This window comes from Conger conger, chromosome 2, assembly GCF_963514075.1.
Source record: "Conger conger chromosome 2, fConCon1.1, whole genome shotgun sequence".
Lineage (NCBI taxonomy): Eukaryota > Metazoa > Chordata > Actinopteri > Anguilliformes > Congridae > Conger > Conger conger.
In genome coordinates this window covers 1463352-1478351 of record NC_083761.1, presented here as the reverse complement: position 1 = coordinate 1478351, position 15000 = coordinate 1463352, and the positions used below count along the sequence as shown (strand labels likewise).

Genomic DNA, 15000 nt, shown 5'->3' with positions numbered 1-15000 from the left:
ACACAGACTCCACACACACACTCACACACACTCCACACAAACACACACACACTCCACACACTTCGCCTCTCCATCACCTGTGAGCCTTGACGGACAGCTCGCCTGGTTTCCATGGCAGCGACTCCACTCAGCCGTCCTAGCCGTAAGCCCCGCCCCGTCCACGATGGACCACGGCAACAGTTGCAGGGGTAGTGGTTGTTGTGGTTGTTGTGGTTGTTGTTGTTGTTGTTGTTGTTGTGTGGGTGCTATGACAATATCCCCGCCCCTGAGTGACAGTTCGGTCAGAAAACGGGGCCAGCCCAGGATGTGCTGGAGAGTGACCATGGGGTCAGTCCAGCCACCTCTCTCCCCTCTGGCTCAGACCAGGGTAAGACCCCATCTGGTCTTAATCAGGTTAAGAGATCGACACGCTCCGGGCTTTGAGCAGTTGGGGTGGGGCGTGTAGGTTGTGGCCCTGTTGTTCCTGACGAGGAACACGGCTCGGTCTGGGCCGCTGTTTGTCCGCCTAAAAAAATGTTAAAATAGCTAATCTTTCTCCTCTTTATTCTTTTCCTTGTAAAAATCATGTGGCTGGAATGAGAGCCGTGTCCTTAATAAACCCGAGGTGGGAAAAAACCACGGAGCAAATATAAAGATTACAGATCAAACAATTGAGAAACGTACTCACTGTTGCGAAAAGAGTGTAAATAGGAGACCTGTTCGCTATCGCAGGGATTAGAGTCAGAGATACTGCATGCAATCATTACATGCAGGTCTGTTTCTGGCTGGATGACTGTGATTTAGTTTTAATGGAAATATAGCCAGTGAAATATGCTGTACCTAGATAGGAGAATGTGGGGGCCAGAAATGTTGCCATTTAAGTAGTGCCTTCTTGGGCTCCTGATTCCTCTGAAAGAATATCCGACTACTTGCTAATTACGTTCATAGTGCTGTAAGGTTATGAGCAGCCTGGTCAGGCTCATAGTGCTGTAAGGTTATGAGCAGCCTGGTCAGGCTCATAGTGCTGTAAGGTTATGAGCAGCCTAATCAGGCTCATAGTGCTGTAAGGTTATGAGCAGCCTGGTCAGGCTCATAGTGCTGTAAGGTTATGAGCAGCCTGGTTGAATGTTGATGTTTATAAACAAAAGATCTTTAAAACTTTACAGTTGAAGGATCCTAAAAGCAGACAATTTCATTTCATAGCCTCACACAAGTCAACAGCCTTCACCTGAGGTATCCACACCTTGCACAGCACATCATTACTGGAGCGTGAGAAGGATGACAATATGACAATAAATTAAATCATGAAGACATAATTTAATTTCGCAGCCACACATTTATCCGTACACTCCCAGCTCGGCACTGTTGCACACACGCAACAGACGTGTGTTCGAGCCGGGCGAAGGTTTGCAGCACTCAGATAACTTACTGTTGAACGATTTTGAATGAACATTCCATGTAGTTCGCCACCAACGCCTTTTTAATACAAACGGACACGGGCTCCGTCTAACAATGCTAGCCAGCTGATTTGATGCATTCCTTGGATTTTTGGTATGAATACATACCAAACGATTGTCAACTTGTATTCCTTTTTCAAGCTGTCGGCTCAAATTAGCGAACATTTCTGAGAAATCCAGAAAGAAACAGGAGAAAAACAATTTGCTAATAGTACAAACAGACTACTATTTGTATTATTTGGGCAGTTGCTTTATCTAACGTGAGGGTTGTTGAAGAGATATGAATCAATATTATTTGAATGAATTTGAGCCTCATGCCGTTTTTTTGCTCGTATGAATAAAGATTGAGATGACTGGCGCGTGGAAAGGTATGCGAACATATCGTATTGCCAACCGGAATTTCCAGATCCTCTTATTCCTGAAATATAACGTCCATTAGTCAGTTCCTTTTCCTGGCTGCCGCGACCATCCCTGTACCCATGGAAACAATAAACCAGGTGGGGTTTTTTAGACGTGCACAGGTAACCTCTTTTGTCCCGTGTCTGTGAGAAGGCTGTTCACACAGCCAGGGCAGTGGGGTGTGGGAGGGAGAGGCCAGGCTACTGTTCTTCACCTGAATGAACCGTTTTACACGTCACCTGCGCGTCGGAATGTGAGCGGCTGGGGAAGTCTGGCGGCTCTGATACGGGTGTCTGCAATCTGTGTCTGCAGTGATTTAGATACACTGTGCTGAACTGCAGCTTGGGCAGGTAGACCAGTTAGCACCTCCATACAGTGTGTAACACCCTACAGTGTGTAACAGCACCTCCATACGGTGTGTAACACCCTACAGTGTGTAACAGCACCTCCCTACAGTGTGTAACACCATACAGTGTGTAACACCCTACACAGCACTTTGTGACAATGTGTAACAGTAACAACTTGCTACAGTGTGTAGAATCTGAGTAAGAGTATTTTCACGGGCCATATTATACAGCTAAAATAAAAGAAAGTACATGAACAGCCTCAACCTGGAACTGCATCTGAAACATAACTGTGTCTCATCTGTTTAAACAGCTCAGCCCAGCTCTCAGCATGCAGAACCAGATAAAGGAGGAGACTCACCTGTACCTGTTTTTAGATCCATCCACCCAGCACTCTCCAGCCCTCAGCAGTGGTGGGGGGTGCAGGCGGGACGGATGGCTCCATGCTCTCTCTTCAGCCCAGACTGTCAGGCCTTGCCCTGCCCTATCAGTGTATTACATGTCAAAACGGAATTTATGTCAGCTGCCAAGCTAAAAATAATCATAATATCAGATGACATCACTTGCAAATATGGCATAATATATACTGACTGCTGTTAAGAATCACCAAACAAAAGTATTGAGTGTAAATAAATAAATCCAGACAGAGAAGAAGCACAGTCACTCAAGCAAGCTGTAGATTTTACACACGAAGGTGTTACTGTTACACACTGCAGCAAGGTGCTGTTACACACTGCAGCAAGGTGCTAACTGTTACACACTGCAGCAAGGTGCTAACTGTTACACACTGCAGCAAGGTGCTAACTGTTACACACTGCAGCAAGGTGCTGTTACACCAGTGTTTCCCAACTCCAGTCCTCGGGACCTACATGCCAGAAGGTTTTTGTTGTAACCAGTAACTCACACACCTGATTTAATGATTGAACCAATCAAACCACAAAAATGCCCTTGATTAGTTAAATCAGGTGTGTGAGCTACTGGTTACAACAAAAACCTTCTGGCAAGTGGGTCCCGAGGACTGGAGTTGGGAAACACTGTGTTACACACTGCAGCAAGGTGCTGTTACACACTGCAGCAAGGTCCTAACTGTTACACACTGCAGCAAGGTGCTGTTACACACTGTAGCAAGGTGCTAACTGTTACACACTGCAGCAAGGTGCTGTTACACACTGCAGCAAGGTGCTAACCGTTACACACTTTGCTGGTCTATAAGGTGGCTGTCACACACACTGTTACACACTAGCCTGGCATGGCCTGTTACACATGGTTAGCCTCCTCCTGACAGGGGTGTGAAATTATGACATGTTTTGGAGCCCTGGCCCCAGGCCCCCATGCGGGACTCCTGAGGCATGCCGGCTCAGTGCCCTAGTCCCAATGTGACCCCTAAACGCTACCAGCACCTGAGCCCGGCCACACGTACACAAACACGGGAGCGTGCGCTAAACACGGGTCACACCACAGCAGGGCGTGGCCCCCGACGCCTGCACGTCCACATGGTCTCCATAACAACCAGGAGATCCAACAGGACAGCAGCGCTTTTAAGAAGTGAACTGAATTCCACGACAGACAAGATTCTGTCTATTATATTATTATTATGGACACCTTGCACTTTTATACTTTTTATACTCTCATATGTTGGCGCGCATAACTGTTCTTAACATACTGTGAGAGTATTTTTAGTGTTTCTATCTATTGTGTTCCCCCTATTTATTCCCAGATTCCTTTTATTCTATTAATCTCTGCTGCTGTGAGACTGAAATTTCCCCACAGGGATAAATAAAGAGCTATCAATCTATCTATTCCCAAATGCAGGAAGCAAATATGTGCTCCTCATGAATCAGTGCTCCTTCGGCAGGCAATACAGACTGCAGAAAATCAACTGTAGTTTGATCATTAATGCGTATTCCCCTTCTCTCATTGGCCAAAGTATGTCAACTAAATTATGTGACTGTACATATCAACTGAGCTTGAACCTAGCTCTGTATTTGCAAGTACAAGAGTAACACAATGGCTTGCGCAAGGTTCAGCGCTCCGTATCTGATCCGTGATAAATAAACAGATATTATACCCTCGGAAAAAAAGGAGCAGTTCGCAACTGAAATACAGAACTGTTACGTACTGTTCTCAGACGCCTGCCCCCTGGTGGCCGAAAACAAAAGTACAGTTCTTTACCCAGCCGAAGGAGACGGAACAGAGAGAGCAGTGTGGAGAACGATGGCAGAGGAGGTCCATTTGGAAAGAGTCTGTAGCTCAACGTTTCTCCACAAACAAACGCCACGATTATTTTCCAGGAAGCTGCATGAGAGCAGATGAAAAACAAACCCATGTCCTGTTTCTCGAGTCTGTCCTGTAACCGTTTGAAAAGCAAATGCAGCAGACAGCAGAGCCGTTGTCACAGCAGGTTTGTCAGGTCTGTTACAGCCAGCTCCATCAGGAACTAAAACCCCGGGTTCGAACGAAGAAGGAAATCAAACCAGCAATATTTCATACAGGACACCACAGTCAGCATGTACGTGGGTGGGTAGCTTGTAGCGTAGCGGTTAAGGTACATGACAACAACAACCTGCTAGACCCCCATCAGTCTGGCTTCAGATCGGGCCACTCGACAGAGACTGCGCTCCTCTCCGTCAGTGAGTCACTTCATGCCGCACGAGCAGCCTCCCTCTCCTCTGTCCTCATTCTTCTAGATCTCTCTGCTGCCTTCAACACTGTGGATCACTCCATCCTCCTGTCTGCCCCGTCAGCAACGGGCATCTGTGGCACAGCCCTGGACTGGATTGAGTCCTACCTCTCTGGTCGCTCCTTCCAGGTTGCCTGGGCTGGTTCGGTATCGACACCTCGGCCCCTCGCCACAGGAGTTCCCCAGGGCTCAGTCCTTGGCCCGCTTCTTTTTTCTCTCTACACTCGCTCCCTTGGCCCTGTGATCACTGCACATGGGCTATCCTACCACTGCTATGCGGACGATACCCAACTCTTCGTCTCGTTCCCGCCGTCTGATACGCAGGTTTCAGCCCGTATCTCTGCTTGCCTGAGGGACATCCAGAGCTGGATGGACAACCACCATCTAAAGCTCAACCCAGGTAAAACTGAAATGATATTCATCCCTGCTAATACCTCTCCCCATCTGGATCTCTCCATTTCCCTCGGGGATACCACACTCACGCCGTCACCCAGTGCAAGGAACCTCGGCGTGGTGATGGACAGCAGACTGTCCCTTTCCGAGAACATTGCGGCGGTGACCCGGTCTTGCAGGTTCTTCCTATACAACATACGGAGAATCCGCCCCTTTCTCACCCCCTACTCGACCCAGCTCCTGGTCCAAGCGATGGTTCTGTCCCGCCTGGACTACTGCAATTCCCTCTTGGCTGGCCTCCCAGCGTCTGCCATCAGACCCCTCCAACTCATCCAGAATGCAGCAGCTCGTCTGGTCTTCAACCTTCCCAAATACTCACACGTCACCCCCCTGCTTACTTCCCTCCACTGGCTGCCTGTCATGGCTCGCATCAAATTCAAAACATTGGTGCTAGCCTTCCAAGCAGTTAAAGGGTCTTCCCCAGCTTATCTGCAAAAAATCATCAGACCCTACACCCCTGCCAGACCTCTTCGTTCAGCCTCCACAGGCCGCTTGGCACCTCCCCCTCTCAGAACCTCCACCTCACGCTCACGACTACTGTCTGTTCTGGCTCCACGGTGGTGGAACGAACTCCCCGTTGAGGTCAGAACTATAGAATCCCTCCCCACCTTCAAGCGCAAGCTGAAGACACACCTCTTCAAACAGCACCTCTCCCCATCCCTCCCTACCTCCCTGTGAACCTTAATTGTTGTCTCTGTGACTTGTGTATCAGTATTTTAGTTGGCTAGGTAAGCAGTGTTCGGATAGTTAACTTTGGTGACTTTTGCTCTTTGTTTGTTTGTTCAAAAAAAAAAAAAAAAAAAAAAAAAAAAAAAAATGGCCCTTGTCCTTATCTTTGTTGTACAGGTAGCAGTTGAAATTGTACTTACCTCTAGGGTCTTTCAGCGAACTTATCCCTGGTTATGGGTATGCACTTTGTTGTACGTCGCTCTGGATAAGAGCGTCTGCCAAATGCCAATAATGTAATGTAATGTAACATGACTGGGACCCGCAAGTTTGGTGGTTCTCCGGTGTATCCACAATAAGATCCGCACAGCCATTGGGCCCTGGAGCAAGGCCCTTAACCCTGCATTGCTCCAGGGGAGGATTGTCTCCTGATTAGTCTAATCAACTGTATGCCGCTCGGGATAAGAGCGTCTGCCAAATGCCATTAATGTAATGTAATGTACAATATTTTACACAGCTGTGGTAACACCTGTGCATGATGCTTCCTACTTGTGCAATTACAGTAAGTGTTTCCTTTTAGTATACATTGCTGTTAATTGTGCTGCCTTTTTGCAAAAAAACCCCAAAACTCTTCTCTATGGAACCTTCAGGGTAAAATAAAGTTTGAATAAAAACTAAATAACATGGAGCAAGTAACAGATGTGATTGGCACCTGTGCCCATGTACAGGTCTAGATAATGAGATGAGCTGTGACACAAGGTAGCAGAAGTTAATACATAAACATACAACGCACAGTACAATGGACAGTGCCATAGTAGTTTCAGGACTCAGAATGTGGTACTATGCAGAGCTTGAATTATTGTGCATTTATCAGGAAACAGGAACTCGGCAACCACATCTATAATCAAACACACACCTGGATTTCGGTATGTGCTATTTACAGTACAGTAGCCACTCCACCAACCAACTGTGCATGTCCAGCCGAACAGTAACACAAGATTTATGATGGATCAGTTAAGAAGGACGAAGCCGTTTCAACACACAGGCCTGCAACACACAGCATCTGGTAAAGATTTCCATAGAGTATTTCAGAGTAAACTCTCAAAAGGTTCTGATCCTCACAAGTAGGCCTATGACAGGTGTACCACTGAGTCTAGGACAGGTACAATACAACACCTCCACTGTCTCCAGCACAGAAACAATGTCATATTCAAACATGCCCAGACAGGGCCCAACGCTACAGGTAGTTGATTAATTGGCATTGAATTGCGTATCCATAACTGTTTTCTGATATTTTTATAATTAGGCTAATTACTTCTTCCGAATACAAATATGAGGTATTTTCACGTTTTCTCTTTTACGGGTTTATCGTTCAGCCACAGTCGGCAGAGAGGCCTACTGTATATCTACACATATATATCGTCTAGGCAAAATGCTGTGTCCAAAAAGGACTCAATATTACAGACGCAATGTTGAAATAGACATATCGGTTAGCGTTGTTTTTATTATTCCTTATAGCTCAGACTCGTTTATGATTTGCCTGGCCAAAACACATGAGGCAGATCCACCAATGAAAGTGCGCTGTTAGATGAGTAAAACAACATTAGGCGACAACGCTTTCCGACGTTTACAGTAGCTATGTCCTTATTGAGTTAAATTAACAGTATGCGGCGATGGATGAGTTAACTGTGCATTCCCAGCAATTCGCCTTGATATTGTTTTCCCTGTTTCTAGTTTTTCATCGAATAAATCTAACCGTATGAATGATTTGGTGAAACCAGCTAGCTAGGCGGCTGAGCTGGGATATTTCTTTCAGCACTGGGTTTGTTCTATGGATTCACGGGTACTGGAGCTTTTCTGTAACGTTCCAGGCTCTGGATTAACGTAAAGTTAAAACCGCTTGGATTACAATCTGGTTCGGGCCGCGGGTTCAGGATGAGGTCCAAAAAAACATGCTCGAAAAACAACAAAAAGTCAAAGAATCGAGCCACCAGGAATACCAAATCATGCAAAAACCCGCCGTATTTGCCTCCTGAGGTGAGATGAATTAATTCCAAAACCGCAGGGAGAAACGAATAAATAAGATGACATTACTTAGCTAACTAACTAACAAGCTAACGGGTAGCTGGATACGTACACTAGCCAGCAAAACTTCCAATGAGGTTAATGACAGCTGTGTGATAACAATCAAGGTTTTAAAATCAGTAACCTTGCGGTTTTCTGGCTAACGTTAGCTTGTATTGGATGGGGTAGCTAGCGTCACAGATATAGCATTAGCAGCGAACCTTTATTTTTCAATGCCACTGTAGTCTAGCTAACGTTAGCTCCACTGCAAGCTAGTCTACTCTTTGGGTTATCATCAAACGTTAGTGCCAAGTCTAGGCTACGGGCTACTGTCATTGGATATTTTTTATTGGTAACCAACTGCAGCTAATAACTGCAGCTAACGTTTACTACCCAGTTATCCATGATTAGCCAATAACATAAATAACGTTAGCTAGCATAGCTAACGATAGCCATGAACGTTAGCTGTGTTAGCTAGTCTAACTAATGTTAGCCGGCTGTCCCCATTTGAAGCTAGCTGCGTTGGTCAACTTCAGATGGGGACAGCTGGCTAACATTACGTTGGTGAAAATATGATTTTAGATTTTTTATCAGTCAAAGGAAGCAGGCAACTGTAATTATTCTCTAAACGTATGTGGTGTTTTATTTGCACGGGGTTGTGTTGAAATAAATGTGTTTGTAAGCACAAATGTCACTGAGATATGGAGGATAACCTATAGACATTGGCAATCAACCACTTCTCACTGGCTTTTATTTACAATAGCTAATAAGTATCTTACAAATATTGTACCGCAATGTACCCACTTGCGAGCTGTCCAGGTACTGCAGTGCTGAATCATAACAGTGTTCGTTAAAAGTCATCACCTTTTTACCCGTCCATTGGAAATTTCCATTCATTCTCCTAGAATGTGCCAGAATAAGAAATAATAGCCTTTTGAACGCATCTTTGTTGAGGTGTCTTTACGTGTTTAACTACAGTAAGCATGTCATGATCAAAAGCGAGCATCTCCGATTTTACCTTAACCTGCGTCTGTTTTTAACACATTAATTAACTGTGATCTATGTACAGAAAGTCTTATCGTATGAAGCAAAATTAGGCTAAACAAATACTTGTTTCAAATACATCCCCTCAGAATGGTGCAAAAATAAGCTCTTTGGACACTAGACAAATAATTTCCACAGCAATTTAAAGGCCAGTATCAATCCTTTATCTTGGCAATTGTGCTAAAGATGTTAGTTTCCATTTCTATTGCAGATAAGTAGAAGTGTTGTACATGAACTGTAAGTTGGGCAGGGTTTAATGCGAGTTAACCCAGAGTTTGAGAGACGCTAGTCCTCCACCTCCTTCTGCTCAGTGTCCCCATCACTGCACTTGGGCACTGATTTCTGATTGGCCCAGAGACAAGAGAATCCCTTGTGTGCTCACTAACATCCATCCTACTGGCATTCATGTTTTTAAATGAGTTACTGGGTAAACTGATGTTATCATTAATTGAAGAGTATAGTTTAAAAGTATATATATGATAGCAATCAATTTTATATTTATTTATTTCACCTTTCGGGCATTACAGCAGAAAGTAAGGATGCTCATATCCGGCCAGTGTCTCTGGCTAAAAGGGCTTAATAATGTTTCCTGAGTGAGTGTGTCTGCTGACAGTGGTGTACTCGAGGGTAACGTGTTTTCCTGCTGTCTGTTTCAGGCTGAAGAAGGTAACATAGAATACAAGGTAAGCGCTCCCATTTCCCACGTCCACATTCTGCGTTTTAACACGTTTTTCCTCCTGGGTCGCCTGAAGTTGTGTTATTATTATTTTATCGTTTTTTAGGAACTGCATGAATTCTAATAATTGTGTCATCTTAAATGACTCTTGTGGATGTCCTTATCTTCTGCACATGTGGTAACAAGAGTAACCAGGATTGGCAGCTCAATTCCATTTCAATGCAGTCAGTTCAGGAAGTGAATTTAAATTGAGTGAATGAAGTGGCCACAGGGTTCAGTGTGCTTCTGCCTGGCCTGCGCGTGGCCGACCTCTCACCCCTGACCCCTGACCCCCCTCCGCAGCTGAAGCTGGTGAACCCCACGCTCTCGCGCTTCGAGCACCTGGTGACGCAGATGAAGTGGAGGCTGCAGGAGGGGCGGGGCGAGGCCGTCTATCAGATCGGCGTAGAGGACAACGGCCTGCTGGTGGGCCTATCAGAGGAGGACATGAGGGCATCGCTCAAAACCCTGCGCAGGATGGCCGAGAAGTGAGAGAGACAGAGAGAGAGAGAGAGAGAGAGAGTGAGAGAGAGAGAGAGTGGGAGAGAGTGAGAGGGAGAGAGAGAGATGAGATGATGAACTATTTATGCTGCTATCTAGCTAATTGAATATCTTTTGCAAGCTACACACTCCTGCTGTAGAACAGTGTGGACAGTTATACCTTCACCTCTTGCTAGCTAGCGAGCTATCAATCTATCAATCTATCCAGCTAGTGAGAGAGAGCTAGATAGATCAGAGCTAGCTGTCTCTGTCGCTAGCTAGCTAGCTAACGTTATACTCCTGTTCTGCACTCTCCTGGTGTAGAACAGTGTGAACAGTTATACAGCATGCCTCTTCTGGGACCGGTCTGCATATAATGCGTACAAATCCATAATAAACAGACAGAGCAGTTGATAGACAGGTGGGCGATAGGTAGGTAGGCAGGTTCAACAAACAACACCAAACATGGCACATTCCTGTGTCAAACATTCCGGTGTCAAACACCATACAACTGACTGGATCAATTCCATTTCAGTTCAGTCGATCCGCATATTAATATAAAATTCAATTTGCAAAAAAGAAAATGGCAGTAATGTTTCCCAAGGATTTTCCAATCGGAGCAAAGCAGGAAACTGATCCCCAGCTCGGGACGTAGCGGTCGGACTCTCACAGTCTGCTCACACGCGCCTCTCTGTCTGCGTGTCCAGGGTGGGCGCTGACATCACCATCCTCAGAGAGCGGGAGGTGGACTACGACTCGGACACCCCCAGGAAAATCGCTGAGGTTTTAGTGCGGAAGGTTCCGGACGATCAGCAGGTGCGTGAGCAATGTGCAAACTCACATCCTAAAGGGTACACACTCACACCCTAATGAGCACACACTCACACTCTAGTGTGTACACACTCGCACACTAAATAGTACACACTCACACTCTGTGTACATACACACATACTAAATAGTACACACACACACACTGAAGAGTACACATTCACATTGTAAAGAGCACACACTCACACTCTCATGTGTACACACCCACATCCTAAAGTGTACACACTCACATACTAAAGAGTACACACTCACACCCTGAAGAGTACACACTCACACCCTAAAGAGCACACACTCACACTCTAATGTGTACACTCACATCTTAAAGAGTACACACTCACATCCCACAGTACACATTGACATGTGAGCTAAGTGTAATGTGATGTAATAGTGTGTGTCTGTGTGTCTAACGGACTCCTGTGTCTGTGTGTGTCTGTATGTGTCTGTGTGTCTAACGGACTCCTGTGTCTGTGTGTCTGTCTGTATGTGTCTCTGTGTCTAACGGACTCCTGTGTCTGTGTGTCTGTGTGTGTCTGTATGTGTCTGTGTGTCTAACGGACTCCTGTGTCTGTGTGTCTGTCTGTGTCTGTGTGCGTGTGCGTGTAGTTCCTGGACCTGCGGGTGGCGGTGCTGGGGAACGTGGACTCGGGGAAGTCCACCCTGCTGGGGGTTCTGACCCAGGGGGAGCTGGATAACGGGCGCGGCCGGGCCCGGCTCAACCTCTTCAGACACCTCCACGAGATCCAGACCGGCCGCACCTCCAGCATCAGCTTCGAGATCCTGGGCTTCAACAGCAAGGGAGAGGTGAGGCCTGGGTCCTTGCACAGCCAGGGGGAGGTGGGGCCTGGGTCCTTGCACAGCCAGGGGGAGGTGGGGCCTGGGTCCTTGCACAGCCAGGGGGAGGTGGGGCCTGGGTCCTTGCACATCCAGGGGGAGGTGTGGCCTGTCACGGGGACCCTCCAGAATGTTCACATCCTCTGGGAAAGTACTGGAGAGCAGTCAAATGCCCCACTGGCCAACTCCCCCCCCCAAAAAAAACTTTTAACCATAGGAGAGTGAAGGTGATTTCACACAAATTATGTGATCAGTGTATTTCCACAGTAGTGGTACAGGCCAGGTAGCCCTGACTGCTACTCGGTACACCTTGAGAATCCTCAATTTACCCTTAAATTTCAAGTAAGATGTAATTGAAATTTAATGGGAAATATAATTGTGACCTGAGTGCTAACCCCGTCTATGAGGCTAAGGCAAGCATAAAAACTAATTTATTCAAACTTTCAAATTTTTTTAATCACTGACCTCACCATTGACCTCTGACCCCTGGCCTCTGACCCCTGGCCTCTGACCCCTGGCCTCTGACCCTGCTGCAGGTGGTGAACTACAGTGGCTCTCGCACGGCGGAGCAGATCTGTGAGAGCAGCTCTAAGATGATCACCTTCATCGACCTGGCCGGCCACCACAAGTACCTGAAGACCACCATCTTCGGCCTGACCAGCTACTGCCCCGACTTCGCCATGCTGGTGGTGGGAGCCAACACGGGCATCGGTGAGTCACGCTGCCCACAGACTGCCGACAGACTGCCGACAGACTGCCCCCAGGCTGCCCACAGACTGCACACAGACTGCCCACAGACTGCACACAGACTGCCCACAGACTGCACACAGACTGCCCACAGACTGCACACAGACTGCCCCACAGACTGCCCACAGACTGCCCACAGACTGCCCACAGACTGCCCACAGACTGCACACAGACTGCCCACAGACTGCACACAGACTGCCCCACAGACTGCCCACAGACTGCACACAGACTGCCCACAGACTGCCCCACAGACTGCCCCACAGACTGCCCACAGACTGCCCCCAGACTGCCCACAGACTGCCCACAGGCCGCCCCCAGGCTGCACACAGACTGCACACAGACTGCACACAGACTGCTGACAGCAGTTGGTCTCCAGCCTCCGTTGCCGCGGTTACATGATGACATCTGAGTATACAGAATGCAAATTCCACAGCGTAGGCACCGCCCGCGCCTCCATTTTGAGTCAGTATTTGTGTTATTTGAGTGAGATCACCTGACAAAATGGAGTCCATCAGGGCGTTCAGTGAGGACACGGTGCGGCTGAAGGAAAGGGTAAAAGGAACAGCACACCTGCCTCAGGTAAATATGGGGGGCGGGGTTAGAATGTGCTGGGCCTGCCTGTCAGGGCGGATGGGCACAGAAAAGCCCCGCCCACGTCAGAGAGCAGAAACACCTCCGGCACAGAGACCCACCTGACAAAATGGAGTCCATCAGGGCGTTCAGTGAGGACACGGTGCGGCTGAAGGAAAGGGTAAAAGGAACAGCACACCTGCCTCAGGTAAATATGGGGGGCGGGGTTAGAATGTGCTGGGCCTGCCTGTCAGGGCGGATGGGCACAGAAAAGCCCCGCCCACGTCAGAGAGCAGAAACACCTCCGGCACAGAGACCCACGTCAACTTTTAACATCTTAGATAGCAGTAAGATACTGATAGTTGCTCACTGTATCAAAAGTAGTTGGTATTTTCACCAGTATTCAGAAAGAAAATTATTTTTGTTAACTTATTTTTGGTATGTTTTTTTATAAGTAACTTGTTCTGTTGAAAATTCTCATAGCTCTGCAGGAACTTTGACCAGGATGTAAAGAGTTAAAGTTTTTCTGATGCACATCCCAGCCCTGCCATGGATCCAGTCACACTGTATAACACACACACATATATACACACACACACACACACACACACACCGGATTAGACCATATTTGCACACAGTGGCTCAGCCTTCTAGTTTACTTAAGCGGCTGATAAATAGATTGATGTATTCTAAAGTCATGTGCCCGGGCCAGTTAACCAGCAGTTAACTCTGCGGTGGGTTTACATGTCACCTCTGTGCTGTGGGAAGCCAGTGTCTTTGTTCTGCACATAAATAAGAGTTTACTTATGGATGAGTGTAGAGGGGGTGGATTCTGTCACCGGTGTGGAGGAGAGCATCCTGGGAGCTCACGCATGTAGCTCTCGTGTTTCACGGACATATTGGCTTACCCCCAGGGCTCTGTGTGTGTGTGTGTTGCTGTCAGGTACTGTAAATCTTACTGTATCTTACTGTATTACTGATTACTGTCCGTCAGGCCTCAGTGCCTGTCCCTCCGAGGAGCCTTTGTGATGGTGTCTTAGTGAGCGCCGCTGTGGAGATTAAAGGAACCGAAACGCCGTGTTTTAGGGACCAGCTCATCAGCTCTTAACTGGGTGGGGGTGCAGGAAGGGGCGGTCAGTCATTCAGTGAAAAATGGGAGTGGGGAGTTGACTTGCAGCTGACATTAAATGTTAAATGTTCCATTGTTGTTGTGTGTGGAGAAAAAAAAATTGCACAGGAAAGATTGAAATAAGCAATACTAATAATTATTAATAATGACAAAAAGTGTGCATTAACTGTAAATTTCTTGGTTTGGTTTGCCCATCATCTGTCCTGTACATGACATTACATTGAAGGCATTTGGGAGACGCTCTTATCCAGAGCGACGTACAACAAAGTGCAAATCAGAATCAGGAACGCTGAAAGACCCAGAAGGGCAGGTCCAGTAGAGAGGAAATGTAAACTGGAGGCCCCTGGATGGGTGAAATGCGCATTGGGTTTGTTGCTGGTGGCACTGAGAGCGAGCCTGTCGGTTATGTGACCTCTCCCCCCCCCCCAGCGGGGACCACGCGGGAGCACCTGGGCCTGGCGATGGCGCTGAAGGTGCCCATCTTCATCACGGTGACGAAGGTGGACCTGTGCTCGCGCGGGACGGTGGAGCGGACCGTCCGGCAGCTGGAGCGGGTTCTGAAGCAGCCCGGCTGCAACAAGGTGCCCCTGCTGGTGTCCACGGCCGACGACGCG

General features: G+C 47.4%; 1 protein-coding gene across 1 annotated transcript in view; it reads left to right on the top strand.

The window, feature by feature from the left end:
• Window positions 1-7601: 7601 nt before the first annotated feature.
• Window positions 7602-15000, top strand: part of gtpbp2b (GTP binding protein 2b) — a 17873-nt gene continuing 10474 nt past the window's right edge. The window contains exons 1-7 of the mRNA XM_061230922.1: window positions 7602-8015; window positions 9743-9769; window positions 10105-10289; window positions 10989-11097; window positions 11713-11910; window positions 12477-12651; window positions 14816-15000. The exon at window positions 14816-15000 is cut by the window's right edge and continues 35 nt beyond it. Coding sequence (XP_061086906.1) covers window positions 7914-8015; window positions 9743-9769; window positions 10105-10289; window positions 10989-11097; window positions 11713-11910; window positions 12477-12651; window positions 14816-15000 — 981 coding nt within the window. The 5' untranslated portion in view covers window positions 7602-7913. The remainder of the gene's footprint in view (window positions 8016-9742; window positions 9770-10104; window positions 10290-10988; window positions 11098-11712; window positions 11911-12476; window positions 12652-14815) is intronic.